Genomic DNA, 21898 nt, shown 5'->3' on the forward strand with positions numbered 1-21898 from the left:
TCCATGACCTCCCTCTCTTTTCTAAACTGGCGATTCAACAAGTGTCTCCACAATTCCCTCTTGTGATTCCTCATGCAGCTGTAGGCCTATACATTTACCACAACTATTCACTTACTATGTAGACAGACAGTAAGTAATGCACTTCAAATGAGATGAACCCAATTCAATTCCCTAAATGGATATGTGCTGGTTGGGACAACATGCCACGAATAGATGATACTTTAGTTAACATCCACTATAAGATTAAAGGATGCTGCATCAGAGTGAGGGGCTGAAGCAGCCTTGACAGGTTAGAGATGGACAATAGGTTGAACCCATAGATTTAGAATGAAATCCCATACCTTCCCATTCATTGCCCTGTTGGAGTAGTGCACCCAAACAGAGAGCATGAGTGATTGGACTTCAATACATTTTCACGCAAGGCCACTTATTTTAAAAACAAGTAGACGCTATTGTAGCGTCGTTAGCTTAGCTCTGCTTTAGAAAGATTATACTCAAATCAGTCACATCGTTGGTTTAGAGCGCAGCTGTGCATTAGGTTAAACGTGATTGCTCTGTCCAAACAAGAATGAGTTCAGCTGAATTGCTGCAAAACTGTTAACAAGTCAAGTGTCTGTCCAATCAGCAACCTCTGATAAATAATGGGAAGGGGGCCGGTGCGGTTTTAGACACATGAACCAATGTGGCGTGCTTCTTTACATATGGCCAAAATATGTTTATCTTGTTATTAGAATTGCAGACTTCGCCCTCATTACAGGTAAACTGTCAAATTGTACAAATGCTGTGATTCCTTATAAACACGAGGGTTTCTCATGTGGAATTGCAAGGATTAATGTAGCCTAAATAAAGATGAGATTGTAGTTACATGAAAACATTTGTATTATTTGCCTTCCAGGTTTCTATTTTATGGAGCTCGATTGGTGAAATTAGGCTACAGAAATGATTGTAAATGAAGATGTTTCCATAATTGAATGATTTCTAATGAATAGCCTTGTTTTACATGGAAATGCTAAAGAAATATTGGACTTCCACTGTAGCCTAGGCTAACCTAGTCTTGTTTTCGATGGTGAGAGTTAATATATTACCCTGTTCAATTTAGAGTTGATCATTTAGGACATCTGTCTACAAAATTGCCCTGCATGGCACAGCCTAGTATTATAAGGGTGTACGACTTTCAAAATTGCTCAGTTGGTAGAGCAGGGTGCTTGTAACACCAGGGTAGTGGGTTTGATTCCTGGGACCACCCACATGTAAAATGTATTCACGCATGACTGTAAGACGCTTTGGATAAAAGTGTCTGCTAAATGGCACATTATATTATTATTATTATTATGTCAATGTGAAATAAATTGTAGTAAGATAATGTGTAGAGAATGAGTTTTACATTCCTTGATAAATGATGGTTTATTTGTCCTAAAACATGTTCATGAGGTTAGTTCAGCCACAAACCGCAGCTGAAACACAACTTGCTCTTCCACTAATGGTACAAGAGTAATTTTTGACTGTGCAATTGAAATCAAGGTGAGAGTGAGGTTGGCTCTAAAATGCAGGTGCTGGGGAATGCAGTGCAATCAGGTTTAGGCAACTGCCTTATCTAGCCTTATCTCCTAAAATGTGGGTCTGAACCACTTTTGAAGGCTAAAACGCAGCTAAACTAAAGACACTATAACAGCTGCTTGTGTTCACTATTCAAATTGATCATCATGATAAAATCCAGAAGAGTTGTCATGGCCCCCCAACTGCTTCTGTCCTCATGCTTGGTCTCTGTCTGTCTGTTCTCCCATAGCCTCACCAGTACCTCTGCACTGTCAGATACCTTTCACCTTATAGCTTAGTCTCAGACATCACAACCACACCAAAACTCTACAAAATGTTAGAGAAAGCCCATGGTTCAAAGACAAAGCCTTTGTCAGTTCAAGATTTCCATCACAGTCAAGATTTTACAAAAAGGACTGTGATTAAAAAGGCTAAACACAGTGTACTTGAGACTTCTGTACATCGATTTCTTGCTCTTTGTGAATCTATTTTCATAATGAATGATGTTGATATTGCTTCAGTTATTTTAATTTGAGACATCATGCATTGCTACAAATATCTTCATTCACCAATAATCTTTGCCTGACATTTTTTGGACCTGGCATCATACCAATATTTAGCAGGCTGATGGGGACAAATACCAATACACCCTAATGTCTATTGGTGTAATGTGTGGGAGGAGTAGCCGACCAGGAGGATGAAGATAATGATTACAGTATATTATGAAGGGGCTGAAATCGGAGGACATAACGTTTCAGAATGTTCAGATAGAAGTGCAACATGTAGAACAGATATGATTGACACGCACGACTCAGCCCGTACTCTACACAGACTGGTGAGGCATAACCAATCAGAGCTGCAGTAGGCCTATATGCAAATAGACCATTGCCATATATGGATTTGTGCCATTTACTTTGATCTGGACTGTGTTTACAGCTGTGGTCGTGAGTAGATGTGCTTGTTTAGAGATCACAGTGAGAGCTGCATGTAGCCACATGTGCACATTTTGTTCATATCCTTTGCCAGTTAGTGAGTTATTAGCCAAGTTATAGATCATTTGTAGTCAGCAATATGGGAGGGATTGCTTCCTACAAGAGCTCAAAACGTTTACATTTCTTTTCATCTTTGAAAAGCAAGTCAAGTAAAGAGCATTTTTATGTCTTAAAGGGGCAGTGTTGTATTTTGAGACAGGCTTGAATAAGTTAAGTAGCCAATAGGCAGAGTGTAGCATAATTTGTCTGACTCTCTGTAATAATGCATTCTATTTTGTAAAGTGGTTTCTTGCATCAAACAACAACACAATTTTCAGTCACCTCCTTGTCTGAAGGACAAGTGGTTAAACAGGTTAATGTCAACAACTGGGGTACTGATCTCCCTCCATCTGATGGTTTCACCACTATTATGGTTGTTGTGGACAGATTGTCTAAATCCTGTTGTTTTATCCCTCTCTGTGGTCTCCCTACCACTCTCCAGGTCGCTGAGGTACTGTTCCAGCAGGTCTTCCGGAACTATGGCCTTCCGGAGGACATCGTCTCTGACCGTGGTGCCCAATTCACATCACGGGTATGGAAAGCCTTCATGGAGAAGCTGGGGGTCACGGTCAGCCTCACTTCCGGGTACCGGCCTCAGTCTGACGGGCAGGTGGAGAGGATGAACCAGGAGCTGGGGAGGTTCCTGAAGAGTCACTGCTAGGAGAGGCAGGGGGAGCGGGCACGATTCCTTCGGAGTACGCCCAGAATTCATTGCGTCACTCCTCCACCGGGCTGACTCCCTTCCAGTGTGTTCTGGGTTATCAGCCAGCCATGGCTAAATAGACCCCGAGCCAGACCGAAGCTCCTGCGGTTGACGAGTGGTTCAGGCACGCAGAAAATGTTTGGAACGATGCCCAAGTGAGGCTCCAGCGCATCGTCCGCCGCCAGAAGGAGCAGGTGGATCGCCACCGTAGTGAGGCTCCCGTGTTCCATCCTGGTGATCGCGTCTGGCTCTCCACCAGGAACCTCCCACTCCGCCTGTCCTGTATGAAGCTGAGCCCCCGGTTTATGGGGCCGTTCAAGGTCCTCCAGAGGGTCAACAAGGTGACATATAGATTACAGCTCCCCACCAACTACCGGATCTTACCCTTTTTTCATGTTTCCCTCCTCAGGCCGGTGGTTCCTGGACCCCTGGCTGATGCCATCCCCACGACACCCCTCCGGAGGCCTCCCCTGGACATCGAGGGAAGCCCCGCCTATGCCGTCACATCCCTCTTGGATGTTGTGGGGGTCGGCTTCAGTATGTGGTGGACTGGGAGGGGTAAGGTTCAGAGGAGCAGTGTTGGATTCCGATGGATGACATTCTAGATCCCAACGTCATCTGAGATTTCCAACTTCGCAATCCACACTGGCCCGCTCCTCACCCTCGAGCTGTCCCCCTGACCGGTGTCAATCTTCAGCTGGAGCTGGGCGTCAATGGGGGGGGTATCGTCACGTCTACTCCCGCTTTGGCGCTTGATGTCGCCGGTTTACTAACCACCGGTCCTGGTAACCGATCATTATGCACACCTGTGCCCCATCATTAGTCTCACCTGGACTTCATCACTACCCTGATTACTTACCCTTTATCTAGCCCACTGTAGCATTACTCATCAGGCAGTATTGGTTTTGGTTACATTCAGTACGCTTCTCCTGTTTTGTATATTATTCATGTTTATTATTATTAAACTCACCTTCTGCACTTGTTTCCTGACTCCCTGCGTATACATTACAGTTATGATCAAATAGCTACAGTAACCTACTTGGCTGTAACTTAAAGCAGATACAGCCTCAGTGTTCACAGTAAACGTGCACTGGAAGTTACTGAATATTCAATTTTGTGCTCAGCAGAGCTGAAATTTGCTCAGTGCCGGAAAAAAATTGAGGGAACATTGGTGGCCACGCATGACGCCAACTCCATCAAGTTTGCTGACAACACAACAATGGTAGGCCTGGTCACCAACGGCAATGAGACAGCCTACAGGAAGAAGGTCAGAGAACTGGCAGTGTAGTTCCAGGACACCAGAGGTTTGGAGAGGGTCAAGAGCTGAAAGTTCCTCGGTATCCACATCACTGAGGACTTAACATGGTCCTCTCACACCAGAACAGTCGTGAAGAAGGCACGGCAATGCCTCTTTTCCCTCAGGAGGCTGAAACAATAAATGTGAGGAGCTCTAAATTAAAACAACTTAACTTCCTGATGAGCCAGGTCACATGACAGAGGTCAAGGTAACATTAACTGGGCATATCTAAAACAACCAGCAGGGGGAGACAAACACACCCAAATGGTAAATGAATACTCACGTAACAGAACGACTATTGATTTGATGCATTACTCCATTACGCTGCTGTGTACTGATTATTGGTTGCCATTACCATTAGAATGTTATCTATTTCTAATCTATTTATCCTGCTACTGGTCACTATTACTCCTGTTTACATGTATATATTACCATCAGTATATTACCATAAGTATTTACACTGAGTATACCAAACAGGAACAATTTCCTAATATTCAGTTGTGTCAAGTTGGCTGGATGTCCTTGGTGGACCATCCTTGATACACATGGGAGACTGTTGAGTGTGAAAAACCCAGCAGAGTTGTAGTTCTTGATACAAACAGGTGTGCCTGGCACCTACTACCATACCCCGTTCAAAGGCCCTTAAATCAGTTGTCTTGTCCATTCACCCACTGAATGGCACACATACACAATCCATGTCTCATTTGTCTCAAGGCTTAAAAATCCTTCTTTTACCTGTCTCCCTTCCTTCATCTATATGGATTAAAGTGGATTCAACAAGTGACATCAACAAGAGATCATAGCTTTAACCTGGATTCCCCTGGTCAGTTGATGTCACGGAAAGAGCAGGTGGTCCTAATGATATGTGCACTCACTGTATATCAATAGTGTGTGTATAGTCCCATGTGGCTCAGTTGGTAGAGCATGGTGTTTGCAACGCCAGGGTTGTGGGTTCGATTCCCACAGGGGACCAGTACAAAGAAAAAAAAAGAAATGAAATGTATGCATTCACTACCGTAAGTCGCTCTGGATAAGAGCGTCTGCTAAATGACAAAAATGTATGGGGAAAGAATGCAACTGTATTAATTGACTAAAATGAATCTCAAAACAAGTAGTGTTCACTGTTCAAATTGGCCAGCAAAAGCAGGTGGGCAAAACCAGTTATACCCCCTCGCTTGCCCCTATGTTTTGGTCAGTTATATGTCCTGCTCTCTCTCTCTCACAGGCTAGCAACTTCCTCTGGGCCGATGGGTCTAATATGGATTTCTCTGCCTGGATTCAGGAACCCAAGCAACCATCCGGTGATGGACGTTGCATGGAGATGAACTGGCTCAATAAGCAAGAGAGGGGAGGGATAACTGGCTGTGGTTTGAATTGTGCTGGTGAAACCCCTACATTTCTACTGCTTGAGTACTGGCACTTCTTCTAGAATATTCTGGGACCTTTTTTTTTATTCCAGGTGGTGTTGTGGGGATGAGAGGAAAGAAAATGTTTCATTTTATTTTTGTTGATGACATATCATGACATATTCTAAGAATACTAATCATTTCTTTCATTTAATATCTCCATCTCTATTCATCTTCTCAAAAACCGGCAAATGGAATGATAAACCATGTAGCCAGAAGAACTTCTTTGTGTGTGCCTTTAAACCTGACGGAGGCTGCCCAAGAGTGGAAGATACCGATAGATTGGAGCCTGAGGTGTCTCAGTTGAATCTGATGACAGATGAGTAGTACAGTGGGGGGAAAAAGTATATGATCCCCTGCTGATTTTGTACGTTTGCTCACTTACAAAGAAATGATCATTCTATAATTTTAATAGTAGGTTTATTTGAACAGTGAGAGACAGAATAACAACAAAATAATCCAGAAAAACGCATGTCAAAAATGTTATAAAATGATTTGCATTTTAATGAGGGAAATAAGTATTTGACCCCTCTGCAAAACATGACTTAGTACTTGGTGGCAAAACACTTCTTGGCAATCACAGAGGGCAGACGTTTTTTGTAGTTGGCCACCAGGTTTGCACACATCTCAGGAGGGATTTTGTCCCACTCCTCTTTGCAGATCTTCGCCAAGTCATTAAGGTTTCGAGGCTGACATTTGGCAACTCGAACCTTCAGCTCCCTCCACAGATTTTCTATGGGATTAAGATCTGGAGACTCCCTTGGCCACTCCAGGACCTTAATGTGCTTCTTCTTGAGCCACTCCTTTGTTGCCTTGGCCGTGTGTTTTGGGTCATTGTCATGCTGGAATACCCAGCCACGACCCATTTTCAATGCCCTGGCTGAGGGAAGGAGGTTCTCACCCAAGATTTGACGGTACATGGCCCCGTCCATCGTCCCTTTGATGCGGTGAAGTTGTCCTGTCCCCTTAGATGAAAAACACCCCCAAAGCATAATGTTTCCACCTCCATGTTTGACAGTGGAGATGGTGTTCTTGGGGTCATAGGCAGCATTCCTTCTCCTCCAAACACAGCGAGTTGAGTTGATGTCAAAGAGCTCCATTTTGGTCTCATCTGACCACAACACTTTCACCAGTTGTCCTCTGAGTCATTCAGATGTTCATTGGCAAACTTCAGACGGGCATGTATATGTATTCTTGAGCAGGGGGACCTTGCGGGCGCTGCAGGATTTCAGTCCTTCACGGCGTAGTGTGTTACCAATTGTTTTCTTGGTGACTATGGTCCCAGCTGCCTTGAGATCATTGACAAGATCCTCCCGTGTAGTTCTGGGCTGATTCCTCACCGTTCTCATGATCATTGCAACTCCACGAGGTGAGATCTTGCATGGAGCCCCAGGCCAAGGGATATTGGCAGTTCTTTTGTGTTTCTTCCATTTGAGAATAATCGCACCAAATGCTGACACCCTCTCACCAAGTTGCTTGGCGATGGTCTTATAGCCCATTCCAGCCTTGTGTAGGTCTACAATCTTGTCCCTGACATCCTTGGAGAGCTCTTTGGTCTTGGCCATGGTGGAGAGTTTGGAATCTGATTGATTGCTTCTGTGGACAGGTGTCTTTTTTACAGGTAACAAGCTGCGGTTAGGAGCACTCCCTTTAAGAGTGAGCTCCTAATCTCAGCTCGTTACCTGTATAAAAGACACCTGGGAGCAGGAAATCTTTCTGATTGAGAGGGGGTCGAATACTTATTTCCCTCATTAAAATGCAAATCAATTTATAACGTTTTTTACATGCGTTTTTCTGGGTATTTTTTTGTTATTCTGTCTCTCACTGTTCAAATAAACCTACCATTAAAATTATAGACTGATCCTTTCTTTGTCAGTGGGCAAACGTACAAAATCAGCAGGGGATCAAATACTTTTTCCCCCACTGTATACCAAGCTTTTTATATACAAAGCCTTTTACATTTAAATTTAGCTCGTCATGCATATTTTGCTTTTAGCGACCCGCAGAAATAACTTTGAAGGTGAATAACCCCAAAATATAAAATCCTCAAAAATTGTTACTAGAAACCTGCACCTCTGTCAATAGAGCTCGATGCTTATGAATCAGATTTATAATGTTATGTAATCCGACTTTAATGTTGATGATATGTTCAAGAAAGAACCCACTGAACAATTAATAACATGAATTATCATATTTCTATTGGTAAAATGTATTTTATAATACAAGGAAGTGGAACTTCATCACCAAAGCAATCCCTCTTGGCAGCGTGGGTGGACTCCCTACTTAATTAAGGCACTGTTCTTTCACACACCGGACCCATAAAGCCAGAAAGAGTTGGCAGCCTTTGGCAGACAAGATGGCCTACCTGTGGCTGCTCTGAGGCCCCTCTCAGCATGGCCAGGTGGGTGAGCAGTCTGACCAGGATGAAGGGGGTGAGGGACATGTTTTTGGTGTCCAGGGTGTCTGGGTTGTCCCTCCTCTGAGGGTCTCCCAGGATGTGGCCAGTCCTTGTGAGATCTCCCCTAAGAGGACACGTTCAGTTATTGGTCATGACATGAGATCTGGAGCCATGTATAAAACGGATCAGAAAACACTCTAAGAAAAAAAGGGTTCCAAAAGGGTTCTTGTCTTCGTAGGAACCCTTTTTGGTTCCAGGTTGGACCCTTTGGGGTTCCATGTAGAACCCTCTGTGGAAAGAGTTGTACATGGAACCAAAAGGGTTCTTCAAAGACTTATCCTATGGGGATAGATGAAGAACCCTTTTTCTAAGAGTGGTGGGAGTGCTGGTCTAGGATCAGGTCCCTCCTGTCCATATACTTTAGTATTATTTTAAAGGCCAAACTGATCTTACATCAGCACTCCTACTCTGATGCTTTGGCAGTAATATCACTGTTGGGCCCTTAGAGAGCTGACTTACTGCTGTAGCTCCATCTTCTGGAAACCAGTCAAGGGAACATGGTTCTCCCCTCCAATCTCCACCCTACACTCTAGACATTGTGCCTTATGGGTGGGTTGACCACACTGCAATAGAGTGAGTAAATCAGTTGGCTGTTTGCTTAGCTAATGAACATAAAATATTTACATGAAGAACTTTGCTTACCTTATCCACAACACAGGGGTGACCATTCGGACAAGCTGTTGAGATTTGAGTCAAAACTGAGCTTATTATTACAGAAATGTCATTGTTTTTAACCCAAAATTGTATTAGCTGAATCTGAAAATAACAATTAATTTATATGTCTATACTGTCTATATGCTTCCTGTAGCACGATGTTAACAAATACAATTTCACAGAGGTGTAACTCGGATGATTTACTCAAAGTTCAAGTTACAGTACATGCATTTATCAGGTTAGGATTCAAAATGTCTGTACTTACAGTACCAGGAGAGTCCATAATCCACTTCACTCTGTGTTATAAGCCTTTGAGCGACAGCCAGCATGTCCTCAGGCATTGTGGGTAGAAAGGCACTCTGTTGGGATAGACATAAGCAGATAAAGACAACTCTCACAGTCAACAAGGAGAAAGTCAATGTAAGATATTGACAGGTGCTGATGAGAATCATACCAGCATATTGTTGGGAGACAGGCCAAGCTGCTGAAGAGGTGTGAGCAGCCCTTCTGTCCCAGTGAGCAGCACAGCAGACATGTGGACAACCAGCTCTATAAGGGTGTGCTCCACACTGGACCGGTCTGCCAGGACACTCAGTCCTCCCATCCTGTTGTGAACCAATTCTTTGGCAAAGTCCCTCACTTCCCTGCAATTTAGGTACCTTGATCCCTCGATGAAGTCCTCAAGTGCTTTGCATTGCTGGAGGAATAAAACAAAGTCAGCCATTTTGGATAAATGTAATTGGGATTTTCTGAAGTCTACAAAAAGTCAATATAATTCAAAGTATAACTATTATAACATAAAAATCAGAATAGTTTGCCAACTCTATCGTTAGTTGTGGGCTAACAGTTTTCCCTCTGATGTGGAGTTGAAGGAGATGGTCTAACGTGTATAGCTTAGGGGTGGGGTAGAGGCCTGTCTTCCTACCTTAGGGGAAGGGGTAGAGGCCTGTGTTCCTACATTAGGGGTGGGGTGGAGGCCTGTCTTCCTACCTTAGGGGTGGGGTGGAGGCCTGTATTCCTACCTTAGGGGCGGGGTAGAGTCCGGTCTTCCTACCTTAGGGGCGGGGTAGAGCCCTGTCTTCCTACCTTAGGGGCGGGGTGGAGGCCTGTCTTCCTACCTTAGGGGCGGGGTGGAGGCCTGTCTTCCTACCTTAGGGGCGGGGTGGAGGCCTGTCTTCCTACCTTAGGGGCGGGGTGGAGGCCTGTCTTCCTACCTTAGGGGCGGGGTGGAGGCCTGTCTTCCTACCTTAGGGGTGGGGTGGAGGCCTGTCTTCCTACCTTAGGGGCGGGGTGGAGGCCTGTCTTCCTATCTTAGGGGTGGGGTAGAGCCCTGTCTTCCTACCTTAGGGGTGGGGTAGAGGCCTGTGTTCCTACCTTAGGGGTGGGGTAGAGCCCTGTCTTCCTACCTTAGGGGTGGGGTGGAGGCCTGTGTTCCTACCTTAGGGGAAGGGGTGGAGGCCTGTCTTCCTACCTTAGGGGTGGAGGCCTGTCTTCCTACCTTAGGGGTGGGGTGGAGGCCTGTGTTCCTACCTTAGGGGTGGGGTAGAGGCCTGTATTCCTACCTTAGGGGTGGGGTAGAGGCCTGTGTTCCTACCTTAGGGGTGGAGGCCTGTCTTCCTACCTTAGGGGCGGGGTAGAGGCCTGTGTTCCTACCTTAGGGGCGGGGTAGAGGCCTGTCTTCCTATCTTAGGGGTGGGGTAGGGGCCTGTCTTCCTACCTTAGGGGTAGAGGCCTGTCTTCCTACCTTAGGGGTAGAGGCCTGTCTTCCTATCTTAGGGGTGGGGTGGAGGCCTGTCTTCCTACCTTAGGGGCGGGGTAGAGGCCTGTATTACTACCTTATGGGCGGGGTAGAGGCCTGTCTTCCTACCTTAGGGGTAGAGGCCTGTCTTCCTACCTTAGGGGCGGGGTAGAGGCCTGTATTCCTACCTTAGGGGCGGGGTAGAGGCCTGTATTACTACCTTATGGGCGGGGTAGAGGCCTGTCTTCCTACCTTAGGGGTAGAGGCCTGTCTTCCTATCTTAGGGGTGGGGTAGGGGCCTGTCTTCCTATCTTAGGGGCGGGGTAGAGGCCTGTCTTCCTATCTTAGGGGTGGGGTAGGGGCCTGTCTTCCTACCTTAGGGGCGGGGTAGAGGCCTGTATTACTACCTTATGGGCGGGGTAGAGGCCTGTCTTCCTACCTTAGGGGTAGAGGCCTGTCTTCCTACCTTAGGGGCGGGGTAGAGGCCTGTATTCCTACCTTAGGGGCGGGGTAGAGGCCTGTATTACTACCTTATGGGCGGGGTAGAGGCCTGTCTTCCTACCTTAGGGGTAGAGGCCTGTCTTCCTATCTTAGGGGTGGGGTAGGGGCCTGTCTTCCTATCTTAGGGGCGGGGTAGAGGCCTGTCTTCCTATCTTAGGGGTGGGGTAGGGGCCTGTCTTCCTACCTTAGGTGCGGGGTAGAGGCCTGTATTACTACCTTAGGGGTGGGGTAGAGGCCTGTATTCCTACCTTAGGGGTGGGGTGGAGGCCTGTATTACTACCTTAGGGGTGGGGTAGAGGCCTGTGTTCCTACCTTAGGGGTGGGGTAGAGGCCTGTATTACTACCTTAGGGGTGGGGTGGAGGCCTGTGTTGGCTGCTCGGTACAGACTGGTGACTTCTCTGAAAAGAGACAGCAGGACATACAAGGTCCGCCTCCTTGCAGGTGCAGTACATCTCTACAACAAAACAACACACAAAGATGAGGACAAATTCACCAAACATCCATAAACTCTTAGGTTAGAAATAGTTTTAATAAAACTAATACACACACACACACACATTACATACAGTGGTATTGAGTTTAGTGGAGTTAAACTAATACCTGACAGGTATCCTCAATCTCCTGCACACTGTCCTCTAGTACTGCTTTGGCAACAGCCTCGCGGATATCCTGGTAGTCGTCTCCATAGACGAGATACTGGTCCATCTGGCCAACATCTTCATTCTGCATACAAGACGATGGAAGACCCTGATATCTAGAACATCGTCCTTCACAGTACTAGCTAGGAAATACACATCATTGTATCTAACCCGCTCAGGTCCTCTTTAGAAACATGTTTGTAAACAATAGAGAACAGGAAACAGGACCGATGGGTAATTTCAACAGTTTAAAACAAATGGAGTTGTATGAAACGTTTCATGAAACCCTGTGATGTACCTGCTGCTGCAACTCTTCAGGAAAAAGCCACCTGTACTTCTCTGTATCCTTCAGCATTCTCTGGACATACTCTACACCGTGCTGGCTGCTGACGTTGCGGATCAGGTAAACCCGGTACCAGTCGTTCTTACTCTCCTTACACAGGCTCCTAACAGCACACAGGAACTCCTCGACAACATCCTGAGGATTTTCACATTCCCCTGCACACAATGTGAGGAACCGAGGACAGATCTTGGATCAGTCAGTCAAAGTGATTGCAAGCATTCTTTATAAAACATTCCGTATAAAAAAACAACTATAATTCATTTACACCAACATGCACAATTTTTAAAGCAACAAGGATCAGAATTCATGACGCCATATTGACTGAGTGTTTTTACCAGACTGTATGCTATGGAGCAGGTGTGCAGCCATGTCCAGGCATAGACGGACCCTCGCGATCTGTTGCAGGTACTCTATTGTGACGGTCTCAGCCGACGCAGTGACAAAGTCCAGGAAGTGACGCAAGAACTCAGTCTCATTCTGCAGGTAGGCCTGCTGATCTGCAGGCTTCTGGCATTCATGTGGCTTTCTGTCGAACATGGAGTCCTGCAGAAAAACAGTTATAAACATCTATTCTATTTATTTAACCTTTATTTATCCATAAAGTCCCGTTGAGGTTAGAAGACCTCTTTTACAAATAGAATAGTGATAGCACTCCATTGATTTAGGGTGAAATCCTGTCAGATCCTACCTCAAGGCAGTTGATGTAGAGCGCATAAAGTTCATTTTTATCCTCTAGAATGTTGCTCTCTTCTATCAATGTCAAATACTGCTGCAGATATTCTTTGACGTCATCAAAGCTAAAAAAAAAATTAAAAATTAAAAAAGAGTTAATTTTCAGTCAAATGTTTGATAACATCTGAAACCAACTGAATTGCGTTGCTGGTTACAGCAGCATTGCAGTGATACACTACATGACGAAAAGTATGTGGACACCAGCTCGTCAAACATCTCATTCCAAAATCATGGGCATTAATATGGAGTTGGTCCCCCCCCCCCCTTGCTGCTATAACAGCCTCCACTCTTCTGGGAAGGCTTTCCACTAGATGTTGGAACATTGCTGCGAAACTTGCTTCCATTCAGCCACAAGAGCATTAGTGAGATTGGGTACTAATGTTGGGCGATTAGGCCTGGCTTGCAGTTGGCATTCAAATTCATCCCAAAGGTGTTCGATGGGGTTGAGGTCAGGTCTCTGTGTAGGCCAATCAAGTTCTTCCACACCGATCTTGACAAACCATTTCTGTATGGACCTCGCTTTGTGCACGGGGGGCATTGTCATGCTGAAACAGGAAAGGGCCTTCCCCAAACTGTTGCCACAAAGTTGGAAGCACAGAATCGTCTATAATGTCATTGTATGCTGTAGCGTTACGATTTCCCTTCACTGGAACTAAGGGGCCGAGCCCGAACCATGAAAAACAGCCCCAGACCATTATTCCGCTTCCACCAAACTTTACAGTTGGCACTAAACATTGGGGCAGGTAGCATTCTCCTGGCATCCGCCAAACCCAGATTCGTCCGTCAGACTGCCAGATGGTGAAGCGTGAGTCATCACGCCAGAGAACACGTTTCCACTGCTCCAGAGTCCAATGGCGGCAAGCTTTACACCACTCCAGCCGACGCTTGGCATTGCGCATGGTGATCTTAGGCTTGTGTACGGCTGCTCGGCCATGGAAACCCATTTCATGAAGCTCCCGACAAACAGTCCTTGTGCTGACGTTGCTTCCAGAGGCAGTTTGGAACTCGGTAGTGGAGTGTTGCAAACAAGGAAAGACAGTTTTTACGCAGTAAACGCTTCAGCACTCAATGGTCCCGTTCTGTGAGCTTTTGTGGCCTACCACTTCGCAGCTGAGCCATTGTTGCTCCTAGACGTTTCCACTTCACAATAACAGCACTTACAGTTGACCGGGGCAGGTCCAGCAAGGCAAACATTTTACGAACTGACTTTCTGGAAAGGTGGCATCCTATGACGGTGCCATGTTGAAAGTCACAGAGCTCTTCAGTAAGGCCATTCTACAGCCAATGTTTGTCTATGGAGATCGCATTGCTGTGTGCTCGATTTTATACACCTGTCAGCAACGGGTGTGGCTGAAATAGCTGAATCCACTCATTTGAAGGGGTGTCCACATACTTTTGTATATATAGTGTATAAACAACATTTATTTCCTGGTTCACTCACGTGTACTTGAGCAGAAGCTTGAGTATCACTGATCGCACCACAGGATTCTTGTCCATAGACTCATCAAATGGTGAGAAATCTTTGGTGTGTATCTGACTTTGTGCTGGTACAAATATAATACATATCAGAACACAGATAAAAACATTTTACTGAGCCACAATCTTCCCTCTGGTCTGTTTAATGCTTAAAATGTCAAAAAGAATACAGGAACAAATGGAATCTAAACTCTATAATTTTGGCTAGTGTGTGTGTGTGTGTTGAGGGTACCTCTGATGAGTGGGATGGGTTCTGTCTCAACCATGAGGAAGGACAACAGGTGCAGGATGACACCTTTTGATGGGGGGATGTTGTCCTTGAAGCACACAGTAGTGACCAGGTCTATGAAAAACGCATTGCAACTCTGCCTGAACTGAGCGTTTAGTGTGATGCAAGCTCTGCAAAACCATAGTAGACAGATTAGACAGATAAGACGGTTAACAGGGAAAGACATGTCCTTTATCATTGGTTATCCAGATTTAAAAAAAAGGGTAAAACACACCCACCTTATGTCCTCAGTCACTTTGACCTCGAAGTCATCTGGGAGTTCGTGTTTGCACGTGGGGCAGTACATTTGGCCTGTGTTGAGACATCCTCTGACACAGGTCAGACAGAACATGTGGTGGCAGGGCAGGTCCACGGGGTCTTGTGGTTCCCCCATGCACACACGGCACTGGAAACCAAACCTAAAGAGAAAAAAATAGCTGCCGTTATTAAACATCAAATTCTGTATACAGCTTATCAACCACAGCGAATAATGTAGACATATAATATGAATAGACTTTTACACTAAATAAATTATATCATATAGACTTACTTGCAAATCAGATCACTTGCTTTTTGCTTGCAAGTCTTCAGTACTGTAATGATGGCCGCAAATGGTTCCTCCGATTTTACGTCTGAGTTTTTTGCCAGAATCTGCCACACGAGATAATTAGCAGTCACATAGATTAGTTAAAATGACATCCAACCAATTGAGTTGATTTCAGTTGAATGTTTTTTTTTTAAATGACATAGTTGTCGCCCATTACTCCCATTGGTTTTTAGCTAGTGGTGTCAAAAGTTAGCTGAAGTTCCAGGGTTAGGAACCGTTTAAACATTCACTTGTAAAATACTGAATTTATCCTTTACGCACAAAGTTCAATGCAATGAGAAAATTGCAATACGTTAACATAGTTCAAGAGCTCAGGTTGACATTTACATTCATTTCCATCCCATATTTCAGGTTTAGCAACCATCAGACTTAAACTATGTAGAAGTATAAACAAAGCACAAATGTAATTGGTGGCATGTTGACTTAAAGAACAAAAATATATGATATAAACTCACTTTGCCTATGGTACGAGTGTGATCAAGGACCAGAGACTTGAGCTCCCTCTCCTCAGACTCAAAGCCTATCAGCATGTGTTCCACAAACAGAAAGACGATGCAGATACGGTTCCAATGATTACTAAAAACACAAAACAAACAAGGACAAATCTTTACTTATTCTGGAAGAATTAACCATATCTGGGAGAAAGTTAATTCAGACAAACAATTACTTAGCTTTTATTTATTTATATATAAGTTTTACTATGTTCTACATTGTATCAAAACACAAACACAGACATCAAAACTATGAAATAACACATATGGAATCATGTAGTAACCAAAAAAAGTGTTAATTCAAAATATATTTGATATTTGATATTCTTCAAAGTAGCCACCCTTTGCCTTGATGACAGCTTCGCACACACTTGGCATTCTCTCAACCAGCTTCATGAGGTAGTCACCTTGAATACATTTCAATTAACAGGTGTGCCTTGTTCAAAGTTAATTTGTGGAATTTCTTTCTGTCGTAACGCGTTTGAGCCAACCAGTTGTGTTGTGACGAGGTTGGGGTGGTATACAGAAGATAGGGCTATTTGGTAAAAGACCAAGTCCATATTATGGAAAGAACAGCTCAAAGAAGCAAAGAGAAGCGAGAGTCCAGCATTAGTTTTAGACATTAAGGTTTCTTCAAGTGCAGTCGCAAAAACCATCAAGCGCTATGATGAAACTGGCTCTCGTGAGGACCGCCACAGGAAAGGAAGACCCAGAGTTACCTCGCTACAGAGGATACGTTCATTAGAGTTAGCGGCACTTCAGATTGCAGCCCAAATAAATGCTTCACAGAGTTCAAGAGACACATCTCAACATCAACTGTTCAGAGGAGACTGCGTGAATCAGGCCTTTATGGTCGAATTGCTGCAAAGAAACCACGACTAGAGGACACCAACAAGAAGAAGAGACTTTCTTGGATCAAGAAACATGAGCAATGTTCATTAGACCGGTGGAAATCTGTCCTTGTCTTTGTTTGACGCAGAGTAGGTGAACAGATGATCTCCGGGTGTATGGTTCCCACCGTGAAGCATGGAGGAGGAGGTGTGAAGGTGTGGGGGTGCATTGATGGTAACACTGTCAGTGATTTATTTAGAATTCAAGGCACACTTAACCAGCATGGCTACCATAGCATTCTGCAGCAATATGCCATCCCATCTGGTTTGTGCTTAGTGGGACTATCCTTTGTTTTTCAACATGACAATGAACCAACACACCTCCAGGCTGTGTAAAGGTTATTTGACCAAGAATGAGAGTGACGGAGTACTGCATCAAATGACCTGGCCTCCACAATCACCCGACCTCAACCCAATTGAGATGGTTTGGGATGAGTTGGACCGCAGAATGAAGGAAAAGCAGCCAACAAGTGCTCAGCATATATCGGAACTCATTCAAGACTATCGGAAAAGCATTCCAGGTGAAGCTGGTTGAGGGAATGCCAAGAGTGTACAAAGCTGTCATCAAGGCAAAGGGTGGCTACTTTCAAGAATCTAAAATATATTTTGATTTGTTTAACACTCATTTGGTTACTACATGATTCCTTATGTGTTATTTCATAGTTTTTATTCTACAATGTAGAAAATAGTAAAAATAAAGAAAAACCCTTCAATGAGTAAGTGTCTAGATTTTTGACTGATACTATATATTTTTGTTCTTGCTTTTTGAATATCATGGATATGCTTGCTTTATTACTTCATTCCAACATGTGTGGATGGACTAGCACCTTGAATTCAGAACTTTATACAGTGAAGGTCTTCACCTCTTTCACAACGCATATTGACTTTCTTAAAAAATAAAATGAATAAAGAAAGTCAAATGGCCCTCTGTAGTCTTTCAAAGGGACATTTCCCTCACCAGATGTAGTCAAACAGTTCCCGGCTCCTCTCTCCATACTGCTTCAGGCTTCTCTGGGAGCAGACCAGCTCCATAGACCCCTTCAGTCTTTTCACCTGCTTCAGCCAGTCCTGGCACTGGGCATCAGAGTCCAATGCATGGGGTTCCAGGAGCTCAACACAGGAAACAGATGCATAGACATCCAGAACCTGGCAGAGGAGTGAGACAGAAACATAGTATAGTTACTGGCATGTTTACTATGACATTTCTATCAGCATGTTGGCAGCCTCATTTCAATACAGTATATACTGTACATAACCTGGTAAAAGTTCAACTACCATATATACTGATGTGATACTACTATCATACATTCATATATACTGTATCTTCAACTACTATCATACATTCATATATACTCTATACAAACATTTGGCACATAAAAAAACTGATTTCTCATAACTAAATGCGTCAGTGTGTGGAAAATATATGCACTTAACATCTCTGGGCTGTTCTTCACTAGTGTGATTCTTACCATCTCTGGGCTGTCCTTCACTAGTGTGATTCTTACCATCTCTGGGCTGTCCTTCACTAGTGTGATTCTTACCATCTCTGGGCTGTGCTTCACTAGTGTGATTCTTACCATCTCTGGGCTGTCCTTCACTAGTGTGATTCTTACCATCTCTGGGCTGTCCTTCACTAGTGTGATTCTTACCATCTCTGGGCTGTCCTTCACTAGTGTGATTCTTACCATCTATGGGCTGGCCTTCACTAGTGTGATTCTTACCATCTCTGGGCTGTCCTTCACTAGTGTGATTCTTACCATCTCTGGGCTGTTCTTCACTAGTGTGATTCTTACCATCTATGGGCTGGCCTTCACTAGTGTGATTCTTACCATCTCTGGGCTGTCCTTCACTAGTGTGATTCTTACCATCTCTGGGCTGTCCTTCACTAGTGTGATTCTTACAATCTATGGGCTGTCCTTCACTAGTTTGATTCTTACCATTCTTACCAGGTAAACTGTCAAATTGTACAAATGCTGTGATTCCTTATAAACACGAGGGTTTCTCATGTGGAATTGCAAGGATTAATGTAGCCTAAATAAATATGAGATTGTAGTTACATGAAAACATTTGTATTATTTGCCTTCCAGGTTTCTATTTTATGGAGCTCGATTGGTGAAATTAGGCTACAGAAATGATTGTAAATGAAGATGTTTCCATAATTGAATGATTTCTAATGAATAGCCTTGTTTTACATGGAAATGCTAAAGAAATATTGGACTTCCACTGTAGCCTAGGCTAACCTAGCCTAGTTTTCGATAGGTTAGAATTAACATATTACCCTATTTAATTTAGAGTTGATCATTTAGGACATCTGTCTACAAAATTGCCCTGCATGGCACAGCCTAGTATCATAAGGGTGTACGACTTTCAAAATTGCTCAGTTGGTAGAGCAGGGTGCTTGTAACGCCAGGGTAGTGGGTTTGATTCCTGGGACCACCCACATGTAAAATGTATTCACGCATGACTGTAAGGCGCTTTGGATAAAAGTGTCTGCTAAATGGCACATTATTATATGCAGAGCATGTGTTGTGTATCTATTGACCTAGTGATTGCAAACTAGAGGAACTGATAGTGAACTCCTACTGATGTCTCTATTTGCTGAATTGAGAGGATGGAGTGGGTGCAGGGACAAAACAAGGTCAAGTAAAGTAAACAGACAATGTTTGGAATGGGAGAAGGCTGGCACAGGAGACAGGCTTTACTGGCAGAGTCATTGGGTTGATGACGTGTCCATTTGATATCTAAGATTAAGACAGAGTTGAGTTGGCATATTAATGAATAGTTTCACAGACCAAATCAATCTGTAATATTGTGCATTTATCCCTGTTCTTTTCAAACCCCACACACATCTGTTGTGAACTACTCAGGTCAAGGCCTAGGGTTACCAGGTGCCATAGGCCTATGCAGAGCATAAAGATAAAAACCAAAAAAACAGGACAGTCCAATGATGCCATGAGTGAGTAAATATCCCAACTCAACTCTGTCTTAATGGGATAGTTCACTCAAATCACAAAATGTAATATTGGTTTCCTTACCCTGTAAGCAGTCTAAGACTGCAATCCATGCTTTTGTTGACCTGCCCACTGTCTCCAAACGCTAACGTTGGTGTAAATAAAGTTTGATTTGAAAATGTCATTCAAAATAGCAATGCAAAACAATTAGCTTATTTGTCAAATCCTTCAGAATCTATGTGTTCTATTTGGCCTACAATGTGGTTAATAAAATCCGATTTGGATATATTTGGCTGTTTTCACAAAACAGTGTGAAATATACACATAAACATCCTGAATGTAGGCTAAACTTATTGTGCTGTAAAAAGATGAACTAATTGATTAATCTGTTCTACAGCACATGTCATGTTTCTATTGGCCACAGACAACGATTGTGTAGAATCTCCCTTGTAGAGGTATTCACACAGCACGAAATGTGCAGATCTATGACAGATAATTCTGACATGCTAGTCTTTTGTTCGGGACGATTTTGTGTTGTCCGGAGCTCGCAAGTGCAGTAAATTGCGACACGTGAATGGTATCATTATCATTCCAAACTCGCACATTGAGAGCTTGACATTAGGAAAGCAATATATAATGTTGTAATTTGGGTGAACTATCCCTTTAATCGTAGGTTTAAAAATGGGAACGTGCTAATTAAAACACTTGTATGTGACAAATAAAATGTTGATTTGATTATGTTGTTGTTTTTGCGCTGTTGCCAGTGTCGTCTGTCTGTGTTGTCCGTTTTGTCTTATATTGTGTTTTCATTTTTAATTCTAGCCCTTGTCCACACAGGCGACGTTTTGTCTCTTCCAAGGTCGTCATTGCACAATTCAGTTGCCTGGTTAAATGAAGGTTACATAAAAAATACATTAAATGTTGACATGATCCCAGTTAAAGCCAGTGAACCTGTCTTCTACTGTCGGTCAACAACCTAACATCAAGCAAATACACTGGTTCAAAAGTTTGGGGTCACTTTGAAAGAAAAACAATTTTTTGGGCCATTAAAATAACATCAAATCGATCAGAAATACAGTGTAGACATTGTTAATGTTGTAAATGACTATTGTAGCTGGAAACTGCAGATTTTTTATGGAATATCTACATAGGCGTACAGAGGCCCATTATCAGCAACCATCACTCCTGTGTTCCAATGGCACGTTGTGTTAGCTAATCCAAGTTTATCATTTTAAAAGGATAATTGATCATTAGAAAACCCTTTTCCAATTACGTTAGCATAGCTGAAAACTGTTGTTCTGATTAAAGAAGCAATACAACTGGCCTTCTTTAGACTAGTTGAGTATCTGGAGCATCAAACACATGGTTAGCAGATGTTAATGCGAGTGTAGCGAAATGCTTGTGCTTCTAGTTCCGACCGTGCAGTAATATCTAACAAGTAATCTAACAATTTCACAACATCTACCTTATACACACACAAGTGTAAAGGAATGAATAAGAATATGTACATATAAATATATAGATGAGCGATGGCCGTGCTGCGTTGGCAAGATGCAGCAGATGGTATAGAGTACAGTATATACATATGAGATGAGTAATGTAGGGTATGTAAACATTATATAAAGTGGCATTGTTTAAGTGACTAGTGAAACATTTATTACATCCAATTTTTTATTATTAAAGTGGCTAGAGATTGAGTCAGTATGTTGGCAGCAGCTACTCAATGTTAGTCATGGTTGTTTAACAGTCTGATGTCCTTGAGATAGAAGCTGTTTTTCAGTCTCTCGGTCCCAGCTTTGATGCACCTGTACTGACCTCGCCTTCTGGATGATAGCGGGGTGAACAGGCAGTGGCTCAGGTGGTTGTTGTCCTTGGTGATCTTTTTGGCCTTCCTGTGACATCGGGTGGTGTAAGTGTCCTGGAGGGCAGGTAGTTTGCCCCCGGTGATGCGTTGTGCAGACCTCACTACCCTCTGGAAAGCCTTACGGTTGTGGGCGGAGCAGTTGCCATACCAGGCGGTGATACAGCCCGACAGGATGCTCTCGATTGTGCATCTGTAAAAGTTTGTGAGTGTTTTCGGTGACAGGACAGGTTTGTGAGTGTTTTCGGTGACAGGCGCTGTTGCGCCTTCTTCACTACACTGTCTATGTGGGTTGACCATTTCAGTTTGTCCGTGA

The 21898-nt window shown here is 43.7% G+C and overlaps 1 protein-coding gene across 1 annotated transcript; it reads right to left on the minus strand.

The window, feature by feature from the left end:
- Nucleotides 1-8260: 8260 nt before the first annotated feature.
- Nucleotides 8261-15427, minus strand: LOC145877466 (E3 ubiquitin-protein ligase rnf213-alpha-like). The gene is made up of 14 exons (XM_082973041.1): nt 15333-15427; nt 15022-15201; nt 14747-14913; nt 14480-14582; nt 12995-13103; nt 12642-12849; nt 12262-12461; nt 11926-12048; nt 11669-11779; nt 9540-9782; nt 9351-9444; nt 9074-9108; nt 8891-8994; nt 8261-8495 (listed from the first exon to the last, which is right to left on the minus strand). The coding sequence occupies exons 2-14, from the start codon at nt 15174-15176 to the stop codon at nt 8261-8263; spliced, it is 1887 nt and encodes a 628-aa protein (XP_082829167.1). The 5' UTR covers nt 15177-15201; nt 15333-15427.
- Nucleotides 15428-21898: the final 6471 nt, after the last annotated feature.

The sequence above is a fragment of the Salmo salar genome, chromosome 03 (assembly GCF_965601325.2).
Source record: "Salmo salar chromosome 03, fSalSal1, whole genome shotgun sequence".
Taxonomy (NCBI): Eukaryota; Metazoa; Chordata; class Actinopteri; order Salmoniformes; family Salmonidae; genus Salmo; species Salmo salar.

Bases quoted from the DNA above. Each gene is read 5' to 3' on its own strand.
- LOC145877466 (XM_082973041.1), bottom strand. From the start codon at position 15,176: ATGGGGGAACCACAAGACCCCGTGGACCTGCCCTGCCACCACATGTTC. The intron at 14,583-14,746 runs GTACCCTCAACA...TATTTGTACCAG, and splicing joins ACCCATCCCACTCATCAGAG to CACAAAGTCAGATACACACC. The intron at 9,783-11,668 runs GTAGTAATACAG...TTATTCCTCCAG, and splicing joins GCCTCCACCCCACCCCTAAG to CAATGCAAAGCACTTGAGGA.